The following is a 15,847-nucleotide window of genomic DNA, read 5'->3' as shown; positions in this document are numbered from 1 at the left end:
TGTGTGCCCAGCCTTAACAACTGCTGTGTGGCACTTCTGACCGTGTAGACAGACTGCCCACCATGCCTTTTAAAGTATTGCATGTGGACCCAGAAGGCACACTTCAGGCTTTGAAGACACTGCAGACTGAAGACTGTGTCACCACCTCACCTTCTGGAGGCAGGCTGGGATTAGAGGACCCCTAAGTGAAGCGGGAGACTGTGCACTTTCTGTTAGAAGGAGTTTCTGTGGAACAAGTTCCCACACACAGAAGGAAGGGCGGGGCAACCTGATGCTTCCAAGGAACAGGACATTCTGATCGCCCCGCCTCACTCACCTCCACCACTGACTGGCAGAATCCACTCAAGCGGTTTCCCCACTCGTCGTCTCTGTGGCTAGCTGCTGCTCTCCTCTTACTCACGCAGAGTCTCACTACTGCTGCTGTTTCTGATAAAAGTATACAAGAGAACAGACTGGACTTACGCATTTCTGTAGCAGAGTGTTGTGTGACACAGTGAAGTGGTAGAAGGAAATTTAATGATGTGGGGAAATGGATGTTTTATTCTATTATACAGAAGCTGATTGCAGTGAAATTGCACTTTTGAAAATGAATAAGAAATATCCGTGGCTGTGCCCCAGTGGCAGGATTGCTTAGTATGCACTAGGGCCTGGGTTCAGCCTGCAGCAGCAACACACACACACACACACACACACATACACACACACACACACATGCGCGCACGTGCGTGTGCGCGCTCGCACATACAAACTTACACACTGAAAAACAACAACAAAGCGTCATTTACTAGTCTGGTTGATGGCACTGGGGAGGTCGAGACAAGAAGATTGTGAGCTTGGGGCCAACCTGGGTTACAAAGTAAAACCTATCTCGAAAAAAGCAAGAGTTGCAGATGTAGCTGGGTGGAGCACTGGCCTCCGGTGGAGCACTGGCCTCCGGTGGAGCACTGGCCTCCAGTGACGCACTGGCCTAGCATGCACGATGCCTTAGGTTATCTTCAGGACAGCAAAAAATAAGTCATCATCATCATCAACGCTGCCATATTCTCCAGGATCAGACACACTTTCTTTTTAGCGTGTTCTAAAATCCACAACATTAGCATGGGTTTGCTTTTACAGAAGTATTTTTCTTTGCTATCCACCCTTCTGTGTTAACTGACCACTGTGAAATCCAGTACATAACCATGGAGTGTCCATTGTCATTTCCAGGTTCTTTATCACATCGGTCTCCTATCTCCAACTGAGGTCTTTCTCAATAAAATGTAGCTCCCCGCCCCCATCTTCCCCGGTGTATAGCAGTGTGCCAAAACTGGCCCCTTGGGGTATTCAACGTACATACCTAAAAGGCTCTGGGAGTAGGGAGATCAATAGAAACGACCCAGATATCTGGTCACTGGCCTCTTAGACCTTGGCCCTATGACAGTTTTCTGTCTGTCTCTGGGAGTTAGACTGAGACCCACCAGAACCTATGGTCTCACCCAAATACCAAATGAAACATCTTCTAGTAGCCAGATCACAACTGGAAGTTTGAAGGTCACTTGTCTAATTTCCATACAATTTTGTAATTTGTGAACAGCATTAGAGCCAATTAGAGGGTATGGGGGTCACCGTTTCTTCAGACATCACCCTGCATCCCCTTGAAAAATGAGCCTTATTGCCACTGTGCCTCATGCGTGTCGGATTCTGTGGCCATGGCATTTCCATAAAGCTGACTGCAAGGCCAGGTCCAGGAGCTGCTGAGCTCCGTTTGTGTGGCTCAGTCCGTGCTGAGAGGTGACCTCTCGCTCTCATTTTCTTTGCAAACTGCCTGGCATGGCCTCTGCAGCAACAGCATCGCAGCAGTGGTATCCACAGGCAAGCCTAACTCCACTGGCCACCTCTGACATCTTTCCTCTCTACCTCAGAGAGGCAGCAGGCTACTTAAGCAGGGAACAGGGGCCCCTGCTGTTAGCCTGACAGTTGTTTTCAAGTGCACTCTGACACAATTCTCCACAGATGCTTGAAGAGCTGTCAGGTCGAAGGAAGACAAGGTTCATTCCGTAACTAAATCTGCCTGCTCCTGCAACCCTAACATGGCTCCAGCCACGCCAGTCCCGGTGCAGACCACCGTGCAGCTGTCTGACTAACAGCTTTCCCCATGGCCGGCTTGCCTGTCCAGTCTTGCTCTCTAATCCTTCTCTAGGAGCCTGAGTGATCTGTTTAAATGGCAAATATGATCATGCCTGCCTCATTTAAACTTTGCAAAGCTTTGCTTCACCTTAGGATAAACTCTGAACCTCTGAGCGCTGCTCTGAGCCCCAGCCCTGCTCCACCTCCCAGCTGCAGTCTCACCTAGTCTCATTCTTGCCAAAAACTTCTTCTCTCCCACCCCTGAGCTTTCAACCAACTCCTCTCCCTTTCCCCCTATTTAGCTGATCTGTCCTGGGGCTACCTAGATGTCATTTCTTCCAGTCTTCCCAGGCTAGACTAGGATCCTTATATCCTCCAGGAGTAGTCTGGGTTTAAACAACTCTCTTGTAATGTCTGCTGTCTGTGCGTCTTCCTCCAGACAAGTCACTCCTCGAAGGCTACGGCTCCGATCTCTACCCCAGGCATGAGGCCTGAGAAACACTCAGGCACTACTGAGTGGTGAATGAGTGCAGACTTCTTGCTAACAGCTGACCCACACACCTCAGAGATCTCCAGACAGCAACCGCACAGACAGCAGGTCTTTAGTCAGAGCCCCTTCCTAGCTTCGGTTAGATGCACTTACGAGATAACCAATCCGGGCCAGTCTCTGTTCCGAGCCTATTGTAGGCCTTGGGTATGTCACAGCCTGCCAGAGCTCCTGTCAGTCAAACAGCCCACTTCATTACTTTGTCAGAACTAAATGAGATCATGTATGCTCAAGTACCTTGTAAAACCTTCAGGCAGGCTCATGATGACTCTCTGTGGGGAAACACTCAGGAGGCCCTGGGCTCTCTCCAGGATCTCAAAATAGACACTGAACAGATTAGAAGTCAAACCAAGTCTTGTCACACAATCTTCAGGATGTGTAGCTTCAATGGACAAATTAACTCAGTAACTATATTAGAAGGCAAAGTGCCACAGATAAACGTCCACTACTGCTCAGGCAGAACCCAGAACCGGATCATCAGCCCCAGGCCATGACTGACTTAAGGAAAAGGTGCCAATGGAAGGGGCGCACCTGCTGAGGGAGCAGCAGGTAAAGGCCACTGCTCCGGCATCAGGCGATCCTTCAGGCAGTCTACTTAAACAAGGGAGACAGGACCTAAACCTCCTAGGTCATCTCTAGTCAGCAGAGACCAAACTACAGACATGCTCAGAGCCTCCCTTGGTTAAGCTTCAAGCCAGGTCAGGTGCAACACTGCATGCCCCTTTTGGCAAGACAAACCCAACACAACATTTAAAGACTTTTTTCTTTTTAATTAGGAACCAGGGGGTGCTGCTTATCCTCTGCAACAGTCTAGAGCAGGTCACCAGGCCCAGGATGGGGACGGTGTCAGAGGTACTGCGGAGGGCTTTGCTCAACTTGCAGAGAGCCCAGGAGGAAAGACAACGGTGGCAACAGACGTTGGCAAGGACTAGTGTTAGCCAACTACAGCCTGGAGCGAGCTCTCCCTCCTTCCAACTGCTCTCAACACTGGAGTGTGCCAGCAACCAGAGACTGTGCTGGAAGGGCGGACGCAGCCGTGCGGTCGGACCCTGGTCCACTCAGCATCCCTCACTTGCCCGCCCTCCATTCCTCTTGCCGCTTCGTGATTAGGTATTTGAAGAATTCATACACAGACCATGCGATGGCTGTGGAGGGGATCTGGTAAATTACTCTGGCCTGCACCCCTCGGAAGTAAGCGGTCACCCCGCCTACTTGATAGACCGTCCGGAAGGCACTAGCCATGCCTGTGATGTGTCCAGTGATGTTTGAGTTCAAAGCCAGGGACTCCTGGGTGTTGAGCAGGGTTTTGCAAACGTCCAGTGGGGTCGTGGCGGCGGCAGCTACTGCTCCTGCGCAGGCTCCACAGAGCACATGGGAGCTGGGGTTGTACCGTCTCTGGGGGTTAAAGTGCTCCTGCAGGAACTCATAGGTCATGAAGTGAATGGCTTGGAAGGGAACATTCATGGTCAGCTGGGTCGTGTAGCTGCGGTAGAAGGCCCCGGCCCCTTCATTTTGCCACACTGCCCGAACACAGTCTGTCACCCGGTGGTACGGCGAGTTGTACATCTGCATCCTCTGCTTGACGACTGAGGGCCACCGGACGGAAGGGAGGAACGGGGGCAGCGAGCAGCCAGCGACAGCATCCCAATTCAGGGTTCGAGTCCGCAGATCAGCCAATGTGACGGGAAGAAAAAAAGGACGATGAGTCTCCTGAGAGTTTGTATTTCTCTTATTGTAGGGAGAAGGGGTGAAAGGGTCAATAAGACAATTTCTACAATGAGCCCATTCCTAGGAGGATCTCTCTGACACCAAGCAGCCAGCCCCCGGCATGTCTACAGCTTAGACCCCGACACTCTTTGTGAAATGAGGGCCTTGTATTATCATCTAAACCTTTGTCAACCACACACGGCTCAGCGACAGTGCACACAGTGAGCAGAGTCGTGCAATTCCATCCCTTTGGTGTGATGGAAGCACTGAACTCAAAATGGAAAGAAAATGCTACCATGGAAAACTACGATTCTTATTCAAAAAGCACTGGCTTCAGTTTCTTTCTTTCTTTCTTTCTCTCTCTCTCTCTCTCTCTCTCTCTCTCTCTCTCTCTCTTTCTTTCTTTCTTTTTCGGTTTGTTTTTTTGGATTTGGTTTTTTCTCTGTGTAGCCCTGGCTGTCCTGGAACTCACTCTGTACACCAGGCTGGTCTTGAACTCAGAAATACACCTGCCTCTGCCTCCCAGAGTGCTGGGATTACAGGCCTGCGCCACCACTGCCTGGCTCTGGCTTCAGTTTCTAAACATTTCCTATTCCATTAGACACATAACAAGGCTTGAGTTTGTGCACCTCTAGCTAACTTTAGCTGTTTACACCCCAGTCTTGCCAGACCTACTAAGCTGAAGGAACATGGTTCCTCACAGTTGGCTGATCACCTCAATTCTCACCGAATGTTTTGGGAGAATTTCCCTCCACCTAAAAAGCTACTACCCCAGTAGCAAGAAAGGGTTAAACTATACAATTTACTCTTTCGCTTTTGTCTGCATTCCAGTAAGTGCAATACTTTATATTTTAAAATGTTAAAACCTATGTTCTTTGAAGAAATACAAAATAATTTGATACAAATCGGAGATCTACAAATATACAAATATACTACAAGCAGACTTCTAGGCAAGCCCAGGACTAAGCCAAGACAGCCATCACTTTTTCCAAGAAAGCTTTGAAGATGAATTAAATCCCAAGGCTGTGCTGCCTCAGCAACAGAGGCGATTCCTCTCAAGCACTGACCATGCGGAGGGAGCGCCATCTAGTGGTATAAATAAGAGGACTTGCCACCAAAATTGTGCTCTGGTTTTCTCTGCAAGGCAGAAACAGAACCTGGCATGAAGATGCAGCTGCCCAGGATGGCTAAAGAATCTTTACCTTCTGCTGGATTCATGGCTGCATCGTGAAGTAACGTAGCCACACATCCTGCTGCACCTGCAAAGGAGAAAACAACTGCCACATGTACGGCTGAGCTGGGATGGGGAGCAACTCACTGAGGCCCCAGTAAAGGTGAGTGACTACGGGGGTGTGGGGGTGGGATGGGGGTTGGGGGGCGGGGGTGGGGGGTTAAGAGTCAGTCCAAGAGGTGGTTTCAGAACCCACTGCTCCTGACTCCCGCTCCCAGAAAGATATACCCCTAACTTGAAAAAGTCATCACTGCACATTCCATATCTGACAGGAAGGTCCCACAGGAGCAAAGATGCTAGCCCAGATGTTTTCAGTGGGGATTCTAAGAATAAATGCAGGTATGTCCTGGCAGGAGGCAGATGTACTTCTGGCAAAGCATGCCAGCACAATGGCCGCCAGTGCAGGGGGGGTGGGGGGCAGGTAGCCAGGACTCAGAATCTAATCTGCTTCTTATCCAGCTGCCTGCAGGCTGCCCAACCTGTCTCCAAATCCTACCGGTCTATTACTGGCCATTCAGACCTTCCCTTTCGGCCCCAAACCACCATCCCTGACTCTACACTCAGCACGGCTCTTCGTCTTCACCCTTGTACTGCTATGTCTTCATTTCTACCCAACCCCTATAACATCTGGATTCTCCAAGCAGTCCCTTGACCATTCACTTGTCAAGGCTTTGTAATGTCCTCAAGGACACCAACTGCTTCTGGCCAGGTGGGATCCTGAATGTGGGGAAAAGACCTGGGGTTCCAGTAATGTCTTTCTTGAGAGTGAGTGGCTGGCTCACCCCTCATCCTGCCCTGAGATACAGGGTACCCCAAGCTACCAAGGAATACAGTGGGGGCAGCTCAGTGTCTCCACATTACCAGGCATTGGAAGCCGATGCCAGGGAGATGAGAGGAGGGCCAAGCTGGTGGGAAGGGAGGAGGGCACTGTGACCTTTGTCGAGGTGCCCCAAAGGAGGAGTGGGGTCGAAGCAGCCCTCTGTCGGAGCACGTCAGGTTTGGAAGTCCCTCCCCTATAATCTGGCCTACCCCAGCCCAAAGCTGTAGCTCCAGACCATGCGGGCTGGGAAGCACTGACAGCAGCAAAGCCCAGAGAGTGGGGAAGTGGGGACCAGCGCAGGAAGGCTCAATACCATTGGCAATATGGCTATTGCCCCCTGGGTGGATTACATCACTCAATGTCTTTTTTAACTTTTCGTAGCAGGCAAAATAGAGGGCGTGGGCAGGCCCCGCGCCTGTGGCTGTGACATTCAGCCCCCGCATGGGCCTCCACAGGCCCTCTGTCCTCATGATTCTCCAGAGAGCCTCCAACACATTCCGATAGCGGGCCGCTGGGTCGGGCTGTAGACTCTGCATCCGGGTCTGAAATTATAGCAAAAAGAGCAAAGTCAGCGATTCTAACTTTTCATCCACCCCGTCCCTCCCGCCCTGGGCGCCGGGGAAGTCTGTGGGAGTGACACCGGGCGCCCAGGTTTTACAACTTCCCGAATCTATGAGTCATCTCTCCAAGACTTGGACCTTTTTTCCTCTAGTCATCCACAGTCAAAAAGCAGAATACCATTACATCCCTTGAGAGCACTGCTGCTTGGCAACACACTGCAACTCCAAATGACCCACTGCCCCAGCAATAAATACTGAGTTTGAGATTCACAGAGTTGCTTTTCCACCGTAATAAACGGCCTGCGTTTAGAGGTCTGGGCTGGAGAGGTGGTGTAGCCATCAAGAACATGTACTACTTTTTTTTTTCAAAGATTTATTTATTATGTATCCAGTGATCTGTCTGCATGTATATCTACAAGCCAGAAGAGGGCACCAATCCCATTACAGATGGCTGTGAGCCACCATGTGGTTGCTGGGAATTGAACTCAGGACCTCTGGAAGAGCAGTCAGTGCTCTTAACCGCTGAGCCATCTCTCCACCCTGCATGTACTACTCTTACAGAGAGCCTGAGTTCCAGTTCCCACACTGGGTGGCTCACAATCGCCTGTGACTCCAGCTCCAAGGGATCCAACATTCTTTTCTAGACTATGGTTATTTGCATTCATACATATAAACCCACCTACATCCAGGCACACACACATAATGAAAATAAAACTAAACTTTTAATTCAAATACTGTCTACAGCACACTCGGTACTTTATTCTAAAGCTCAGCCTGGCCCTGCTACCTGACCACACAGACTAACAAGAGGGTGGCCTGCCTTTTGATATCTTTTCAGATTGTGGCTTTGGCAGCTGGGTCTGCATGTTAGAGTCTTACTAGAAATCAATTCCCAATAGATGCTGCTCCTAGGAAAGAATTCTGGCCCCAAACTGTGGAAGATGGGGACCAAACTAATCTTTAAAACTGAAGGACCATTCAGATTTCTCATCTAAATTGACTGGATCCTAAAATGGCCTTGGCAAATAAAAACCAGTGTCTGTGAAACACCATCTTTGAAGAGTCAGAGACTGGGATGAGAGTGCGTGGTAGGCACTTGTAGACTAGGCCAGAGTAAGACGCTGCATCCCAGCACTCGGGACAGGTGAGCTCACGAGTTCGAGGCCACCCTGGCTTACAGAGTGAGTCCAGGACAACCAGAGCTATAAAGAGAAACCCTGTCTTGAAAAAAGGAAGGAAGGGAGGAAGGGAGGAAGGAAGGAAGGAGGGAGGAGGAGGGGGGAGGGAGAGGGAGAAAGAGAAAGAAAATAATATCCACAAAGATTAAGGCATCCGAGCTAGTAAGATGTCTCAGTGAGTAAAGTCACTTGCCCCCAGCCTGTCAACCTGAATTTGAGCCTTGGAATCCACATCATACAAGGAACATCGTACAAGGCGAGAACTCATTCCCGCAAGTGGCCCCCTGACTTCCAAAGGTATGTTACAGAAATGCTTACATGTGCATACAGATACACATTTTCTCCCTCCTTCCCTCCTTCCTTCCCTCCCTCCCTTCCCCCCTCTCTCTTTCCCTCTCCCTCTCTGTTTAAAAAAGAAAAGAGGGCTGGAGCAATGGCTCAGTGATGGCAAATGTATACTGCTCTTTCAGAGGACCTAACTTCAGTTCCCAGTGCTCACTGGATTAATGTTACTCTGCCTCAGGGAGCCAGAGCCTTCTTCTGGACTCCATAGAGACACACTCTTCCCTCCACAAACACATATTCAACTCTAAAACTAAAAATAAATCTTTAAAAGAAATTGGAAAGCCATCTCATTACACCTTCTTTGAAGTATGTCTTTCCACAAAAATCTTTTGTCTACTGACATACTTCAAAGCTAAGGTAGAATGGAGCCTAAAAGCAGCGTGCTGGCCCCCAGGGACCTACCTCCAGGACCTGTCTGTTACGAGAATGAATGACCTACTGTCAGCCATGTCCTCACAGTTTAGAAAACAACTACAGCCACTAGGGAGCCAACAGGAACAACTGATGGCCAGAGACAGATTCAACTCCAGCTTCAGGCTGATCACTACTTAGTTTCAAAAGCCTGAATCTGCCTGACTCAAGTTAGCCAATTGGGATCCAAGAATCTGGCCCTTTCTCAAAGGCATGGAAGAGAAAGAAGCTAACCAGATTAACAGGTCCTGGTTAGCCGCAAGCAATCCGCATTCCTTTGGAGCTGTTGTCTCCTGCCTGTTACCAACAGAGCACTGCATACTTACAGTGTTCATTCCTGGACTCTCAATCAGAAATATCACGTGTCACCTGATCACAATGGACATTCAGTTTCCTGTTCTCAAACTGCCCAAAGGGTGTGATTTAATCCGGGCCTGGTGGCTTGACAATCCATTCTTCCATAAGTCTGTTTGGAATCGGTCTTCTCCAAGAGGAATCCCAAACTGCAGTGCCCTGCTGCAGTCAAGGGCGTGTGTGGCAACCAGTGAGGAAAGAGTCTGGCCTCAGAGAACTCTTCATCCCCAAGCGGAGACTGGACTGTGTGGAAGTTACTCCTAACATTTCACAAACACATTCAAATCTAATTCAGTGACAGTGCAGCCCTGTGCAGACAAAACAGGACGCAGGCATAAAATACTTCAAATACAAGAATGAATATGGATGCCCATATTTTTGAGCCAATAAATATGTTTTTTTGCAGAATCATGAAATCTCTAAGAACACATAAAAAGCTATGGTATGAAACAAACAAAAACCAACACCACTGCCTAGCACCGCAGAGAGGCTAAGTAAGTGGGGCAGCAGTGGCTGAGTAAGCAGGGCAGCAGTGGCGCACACCTTTAACCCCCGCACTCAGAAGCAGAGGCAGCTGCATCTCTGACTTTCAGGCCAGCCTCATCTACTGTGCGAGTTACAAGACAGCCAGGGTTACACAGAGAAACCCTGTCTCAAAAACAAACAAACAAACAAGTGGAGGGGCTGGGCTTAGCTGCTGACAGGAAGCCTGGTCTGAATGCTATCTTTGCTGGGCAGGTTTAACCCTGACTCCGCTACTCCACCTCTCGCTCTGTGAGCATCATCACACAGGGCTGTGAAGATGGCCTAGCAGTCAACGGCACGCAGTGTGCACGCAGAGGGAATGGCTTTGATTCCCATAACTCCAGGTCCATCCATAACTCCAGGCCCAGGGAATCTAATGCCCTTCTCATCTCCATGGGTACCAGGCACTCACATGGTACTCAGATATATATGCAGGCAAAACACTAACACAGATAAATTAAAGTAATCTAAAAAGTGCTCACAGAGAAAGAAAATTGCTATGCTATATGGATAAAAAAGAAACAAGACGTGTAAAAATTCTAATTTATAAAGTAGTATAAATGTAAGGGTTTTGATCACTCAAACAGGATTCTAAAATGTATTTGTTAATGTCCACATACATCACTTCACATGGGCAACCGATCAGTCCCTAGCCAGTAGTAATAAATAATAAACCAGACTTAATTCTAAAGCTAGCATGTGTGTGTGTGTGTGTGTGGGTGTGTGTGTGTGTACTGGGAGGTTTTTCTGTCTACAGTATTTGCATTGCATATTAAGATGGAACCCTAAGGTTGTACATTCACTCGCAGGTGAGCTCCACTGGGATTCTTTAGCTTGCCTGGTTCTTGAAATCTGTTTTAGGGAAACTATAAGGAAGGTTGATGAGTCACAGGCTGAACTCAAATCACTACTCTGCCACTTAAGACTGTGACCTTTGACAAGTTACTTAACTGCTCTCCAAACCTTTCTTCATCTATGAAATAAGGCCTCCATACAGTGCTGGAAAGTAACAACATGTCTACTGATACTTAGTTATCATTAGGAGGTGTGAGGAAACCTAAGTCAGAGATTCTATTTCCTAACCTTTCACTGGTGGATGTATAGAGATAACCTTTACATCTGACGTTCAAGACAGACTTTCCTCTGCTTTTCCCCTCTGCAAAGGACAAGGCCTTTCCTCTCTTCCTCACTACTGTAGAGCCCTAAATGATCCCCTGCACAGGAGAGACAGACAGAAGGCTCTGAGGCCTCAAAAAGGAAATGGCAGTTTATCTGGATTTCCAAAGCTCCCTATTGTGATCATGGAAACAGCTGGCTTGATAACTGGCCTAGCAAGGCTATGTTGACTTCCCATGGTCTTTCCCAAGGATATTTTAAGTCAACTTGACCCTGATAAGTGGCTAGGGATACATAGGCCAGCATGCCAAGGGACAACGTCAGCATTTGGTGACACACTGTGGTGTCCTTTTTGGCTCCAACACTGATACCTGTTTCCAGGCCAGTCATGAAGTCTGGTTGGGCTGCTTCCCCTCTCCACCATCTACGGGGAAAGCAGTAGAGCTGCTAGGGGAAGCCCATTCTAGGAGAAGGGGTGTGAGTTATGCACCACAACATTAGATGTTAGGATGCTAACTCAGACCAGGCTGTCTTCTTACCCTCTTAATTCCCAGCATTAACAGCAAGGAGAAATGATTCTTCTGAGGCAAACATTTGCACTTTTGAAGACTCTCAGGGGGCTGGTGAGATGGCTCAGTGGTTTAGAGCACTGACGGCTCTTCTGAAGGTCCTGAGTTCAAATCCTAGCAACCGCATGGTGGCTCACAACCATCCATAATGAGATCTGATGCCCTCTTCTGGGGTATCTCAAGACAGCTACAGTACTTACATATAATAAATAAATAATTTTTTTTTAAAGACTCTTAGGGATTTGTCCTTCAAATCAAACAACCAGTTCTTTAGAGTAGGGTTTGGAGGCTAGACTGCAAAACTGTAGAGTCAATTTCTTTAAAAATACAAATCCCAAAGCATATGTAGGTGACTAGGAACTATTACTCCAGACAGTTAACCTTGGAAGACTAGACAACTTATTCCACTAAACCTCGGGTTATGTAACACACCTTGGAACTCCCTTCTCTTGTGTTCTCTCAACTTACAGGCCTTGGAAGGAAGTCAGGGATTTTATTTACCAGCCCTTCCTCATGTTTAGAGAGCAGGCCCATTCTGGTGTGCCATGTTAGATTCTGAGTGGTCTCTGTTGCTGCAGGATCTTCTGTTTGATTCTTTGTGCCCTCACTAAGGATATTCTAGAGGCATTTCTTCCCCTCCTCCTCCTTCTGCTGCTTCTTTACCCTTCTCCTCGTCCTCCTCATCTTCCTCCACCACCTCCGCCTTCTAAGATAGAGTTTCTCTGTGTAGTCCTGGATGTCCTGGAACTAACTGTGTAGACCAGGCTAGCCCCAATCGCACAGAGATCTTCCTGCCTTTGCCTTCTAAATGCTGGGATTAAAAGCAAGAGCCACCAACACCTAGCTCTAGAGGCCGGCGATCTAACAAGGGAATTCATAAAACTGCTTAAAGCAAAAACAGCATTATAAAAGAAGGAGAAGCCTCTTACTATTTTGTAACAAGACAAGTACAAGTAGTAGTAACATTTCTTTTCTTTCCTTTCTGTGAGGAAAGAAACTTTTGTTCTGAAGATGTGCAAATCTGTGAGTGTGTTTGGAGGCAGAGGCAGATTTTGGGCTTCCTCCTCCAACCCTTTGCACCTTGTTTATTTATTGATCAGGGTTTTACTGCATAGACCAGGTTCTGGCCAGGAACTTGATCTGCCTGCCTCTGCCTCCTGAGTGCTGGAATTAAAGGCGATCAGTGTGAGGCGGGTTCTCTTACAACCTGGAGCTTGTGGATTTGGCATTGGCTAGCTGGTAAGCCCCAAGTATCTGACTGTCTCTATTTCCCCAAAACTGGGATTACATACAAGGACCACGATTTCTGGGTTTTCATGTGACCGATAACAGACAATGATAAAGCCGCCTTCCCAATCCCAGTAGGTACATTTTTAAATTGGAGATTATCACTCTGCATCCCATTAAATAATTCTATTGCTTTCTCTGATCTGTCTTCCACATGATACTTATCCTGGAATACAGCACTCCAGACTCTCTGCCGTACTTGGAGCTGAGAGAGGTTACTCTAAGCTCAAGTGTCTTAATTTTTGATTATGTAGCATTCATTAACTCAAGACATCCAACTTACAGTCTATTGAATAAATGTCTGAATCCCTGTTATTTCTATATGTTCATTTTACAGTTCATTAGTGATTCCTCTCATATAGGCTTTATTATTTCTTTTAAGAGAAGTCACAGCAAATTATCTGGGAAATACTAGTACCCAAAGAACACCCCAGCCTTAACTCCAGTTCACAGTCTGATTCTCTCCATTGACAAGGACATTTAAAATGTTCATGTTCACCTCAGTCAGGTGCACTTCACCTGCTAGGAGCTAGCCTGAAGCGTGCTGAAAACACTGGCCAATGCCCTTCACAAAGTCCAGGAGCACTTTCTCCACCCCCTCTCCACAACCCAAACTCATCCACAAAGCCTCAGGAGCACTGTCCCTAGTTCCTTATCCACTTTACAAATGAAAATGCAAAACAGGACTGATCTGAGAAACACCCATCTAGGAGCTCACAGGAGAGTGGCTACACAAGTGGGGCAACCTTCTCATCCCTCTCATCCGCTATTCCAAGAATGCCCTTGAAGTTCCTTCCCCTTCAGTTTAGACTTCACCGCCAGTAGCTGGCATCTCTACTAACGCACATGCATAAGGACAGTAAGGAAAAATGTTTCCATTTCCCCCAGGCTTCTTCCCAGGGACTTGACCAATGTGTATTAACTGTCCTGCTGGTTGTGGGTGCAGCTGGCTTTATTTATGTCCAACCCTGAGCATACCCTGATAATCTCATTTTATTCCTCCACATCTTCTTTCTAATATCATCACACTTCCCTCTATCTGTTTCCCTTTTTGTCAAATTCTGGGCCCCAAAGAAAGAGACTATCAGTTTCACCTCTGTTGTGTAGGGGCTGATGCGCTCCCTCCTCATAGAATCTTGCCAGCTCAATTTCTACGTTCAGGAAATAGATGGGCTATCATTCTTGCCTCGCAGAGAAACCGAAACCGCTTTTCTTAACACGCCTTTCCCCATATCCATCCCAGTCTGGAACTCTCACTTTTGACTGCACAATGATTTTCAACCACTCACGGGTTAAGATTTAATACGTACTTTTATCTAGCTGAGAGATCCCAGATTCCGGTTCCTGCCCCGTCACTTTTAAGGGAAAACGCAGCAAGGAGCTTGTAAAAGCACCGACCCGAAGCACATCTCAAGCCAAGCTATCAGATAAGAGTTCACCGCCTCATTTCAGGCCAGCTGGCTTGTTACGGACTTACCTGTGCTTCGGGATCTCCCCATCCCATCCCATCCCAGCTTAGTCCCAGTCGATCAAGTCTTTGGCTGACAAGATTTTTGCTTCGTCTCACTGACCGTTAGAAATAAGTCCTGGTTCCTGGCTGAGCTCATCTCCCAGCCAGGACTTTGCTTGCACGAAGTATCGGCTCAAACCGTGTTGTAGAACCCATCAGCTCAGGGTCTCAGTTGGGATTCTGGCTCTAAACAAGGCTCGGGTCAGGTCAGGTTCGCAGCCTGGTCCAGGTCTCACCTTGACGCAGTCGATCGGGTACATCACGCAATGCTCCAGGATCCCTGCCACGGCGCCCGCCACCATGTGCGTGGTGACAGTGGCTCCAGCCGGCAGCGCTTCGTATTCCGGGCCGGACTCTGGATCTAGCCGTACAGGGGGCTGATAGACCCCCGCCTCCCCGCCGCCGGCCCCCCGGCCCACGCCCCGCTGCAGCCACCCGTCCAGCAGCGCCGACTCCCCGGGGCTCCGCCCGGGCCCAGCAGCTGGTCCTCCCGCCACACCGCCTGCACTCCGCCCTTCCAACTCCATCCACTTCGGCCAGCCGCGGCGCCCACACGCGCCGCCGCTGCCGCCACTACTGCCGCCGCCCCCCGGCCCCCGGCCCCGTTGCGTCCGCCTCAGGCGCGGCCCAGAGAGCCCGGGGCCTCCGGCTCCCGCTTGGCCCCGAGGACACGCCCCCCAGACAGCCATTGGTGTAGACCCTAACGTGTCCCCGCCCCCTTTTTACGGAGCAAAAATGTATCTGTGCTATTCGCTAGATAGCTTGTCATTAGTCCCATTGGTCCCACCCCTTCCCCTTTGATCTTGGAAGCGTCTTGTTTATTGGCCCTTGATTGGTGAACTTGGCTGATCGGCCCGCCCCTGGCGTTTCGGGGGCGGGAGAAACGTAAAGCTGAACTTTGATAGGCTCAACCGCTCTGGCTACTTTGGCGGTGGCCATTGGCCCGGACCACTTCGTTCTTCCATTGGATGTAGAGAGAAGCGCCTGGAGGACTGGGACCGGCTCCGGGCTGTAACCGGGCGCCGCGGGGCGGCGTGCGTGGCGGCCCGGACTGCGGAGGAGAGGGGGCGGTGCCAGACCTTCAAGGTCAAACCGCTGTCGGTTGCCGTTAGGACTCGTGCTCTGGCGTGCACCGAGTGTCTAGTAGTACGGTGCGACTGTTCCCGCGGGATCTCAGGCGGGGGCGGAGTCGGCCCGGACCCTGCGTCCCCTGGCACGGCCCTACCCGCCGCTAGAGGAGATCTGCGGGGAGGGCAGCCTCCGGTGGCTCTGGAGTGGCGCGCCCTCAGAGCAGATGCGCTCGCCTAGGGCCTCCCATCCAAAGCCGCCTAGCGAACCCTCCAGTGGGTGGACGGATGAGCTCTCATTGGGTGGGCTCTGCGTTGGGAAAGGAGAAGGCGAAATGGGATGATTCAGAGGCGACGACAGGTGTCAGGGTCTTGGGGCCGCATCCCAATCGCAGCGGAGCGCAGCTTGTTCCGACTCGGAAACTTGAGCTCGCTGGCTGATAAAACTCCACCGGCTCTGCTGACTGTCTGCTCTCTCTCCGAGACCGCTGCCGCCGCTGCTGCTTGTAAACCG

At 49.5% G+C, this 15,847-nt stretch overlaps 1 protein-coding gene across 3 annotated transcripts; it reads right to left on the bottom strand.

Moving 5' to 3' along the window:
- Window positions 1–3,402: 3,402 nt before the first annotated feature.
- On the bottom strand, window positions 3,403–14,923 carry Slc25a28 (solute carrier family 25 member 28). 3 transcript variants are annotated; one of them, XM_052185474.1, is made up of 4 exons: window positions 14,503–14,923; window positions 6,725–6,953; window positions 5,563–5,619; window positions 3,403–4,239 (listed from the first exon to the last, which is right to left on the bottom strand). In XM_052185474.1, the coding sequence occupies exons 1-4, from the start codon at window positions 14,791–14,793 to the stop codon at window positions 3,722–3,724; spliced, it is 1,095 nt and encodes a 364-aa protein (XP_052041434.1). In that variant the 5' UTR covers window positions 14,794–14,923; the 3' UTR covers window positions 3,403–3,721. The 3 variants fall into 3 exon arrangements, with proteins under 3 accessions (XP_052041434.1, XP_052041453.1, XP_052041444.1); XM_052185493.1 differs by lacking the exon at window positions 14,503–14,923 and having other exon boundaries at window positions 6,762–6,855; XM_052185484.1 differs by lacking the exons at window positions 6,725–6,953; window positions 14,503–14,923 and adding an exon at window positions 6,453–6,543.
- Between the last annotated feature and the right edge of the window lie 924 nt (window positions 14,924–15,847).

Source organism: Apodemus sylvaticus, chromosome 1, assembly GCF_947179515.1.
Source record: "Apodemus sylvaticus chromosome 1, mApoSyl1.1, whole genome shotgun sequence".
Classification (NCBI taxonomy): Eukaryota; Metazoa; Chordata; class Mammalia; order Rodentia; family Muridae; genus Apodemus; species Apodemus sylvaticus.
This window is presented reverse-complemented; position numbering and strand designations above follow the sequence as displayed.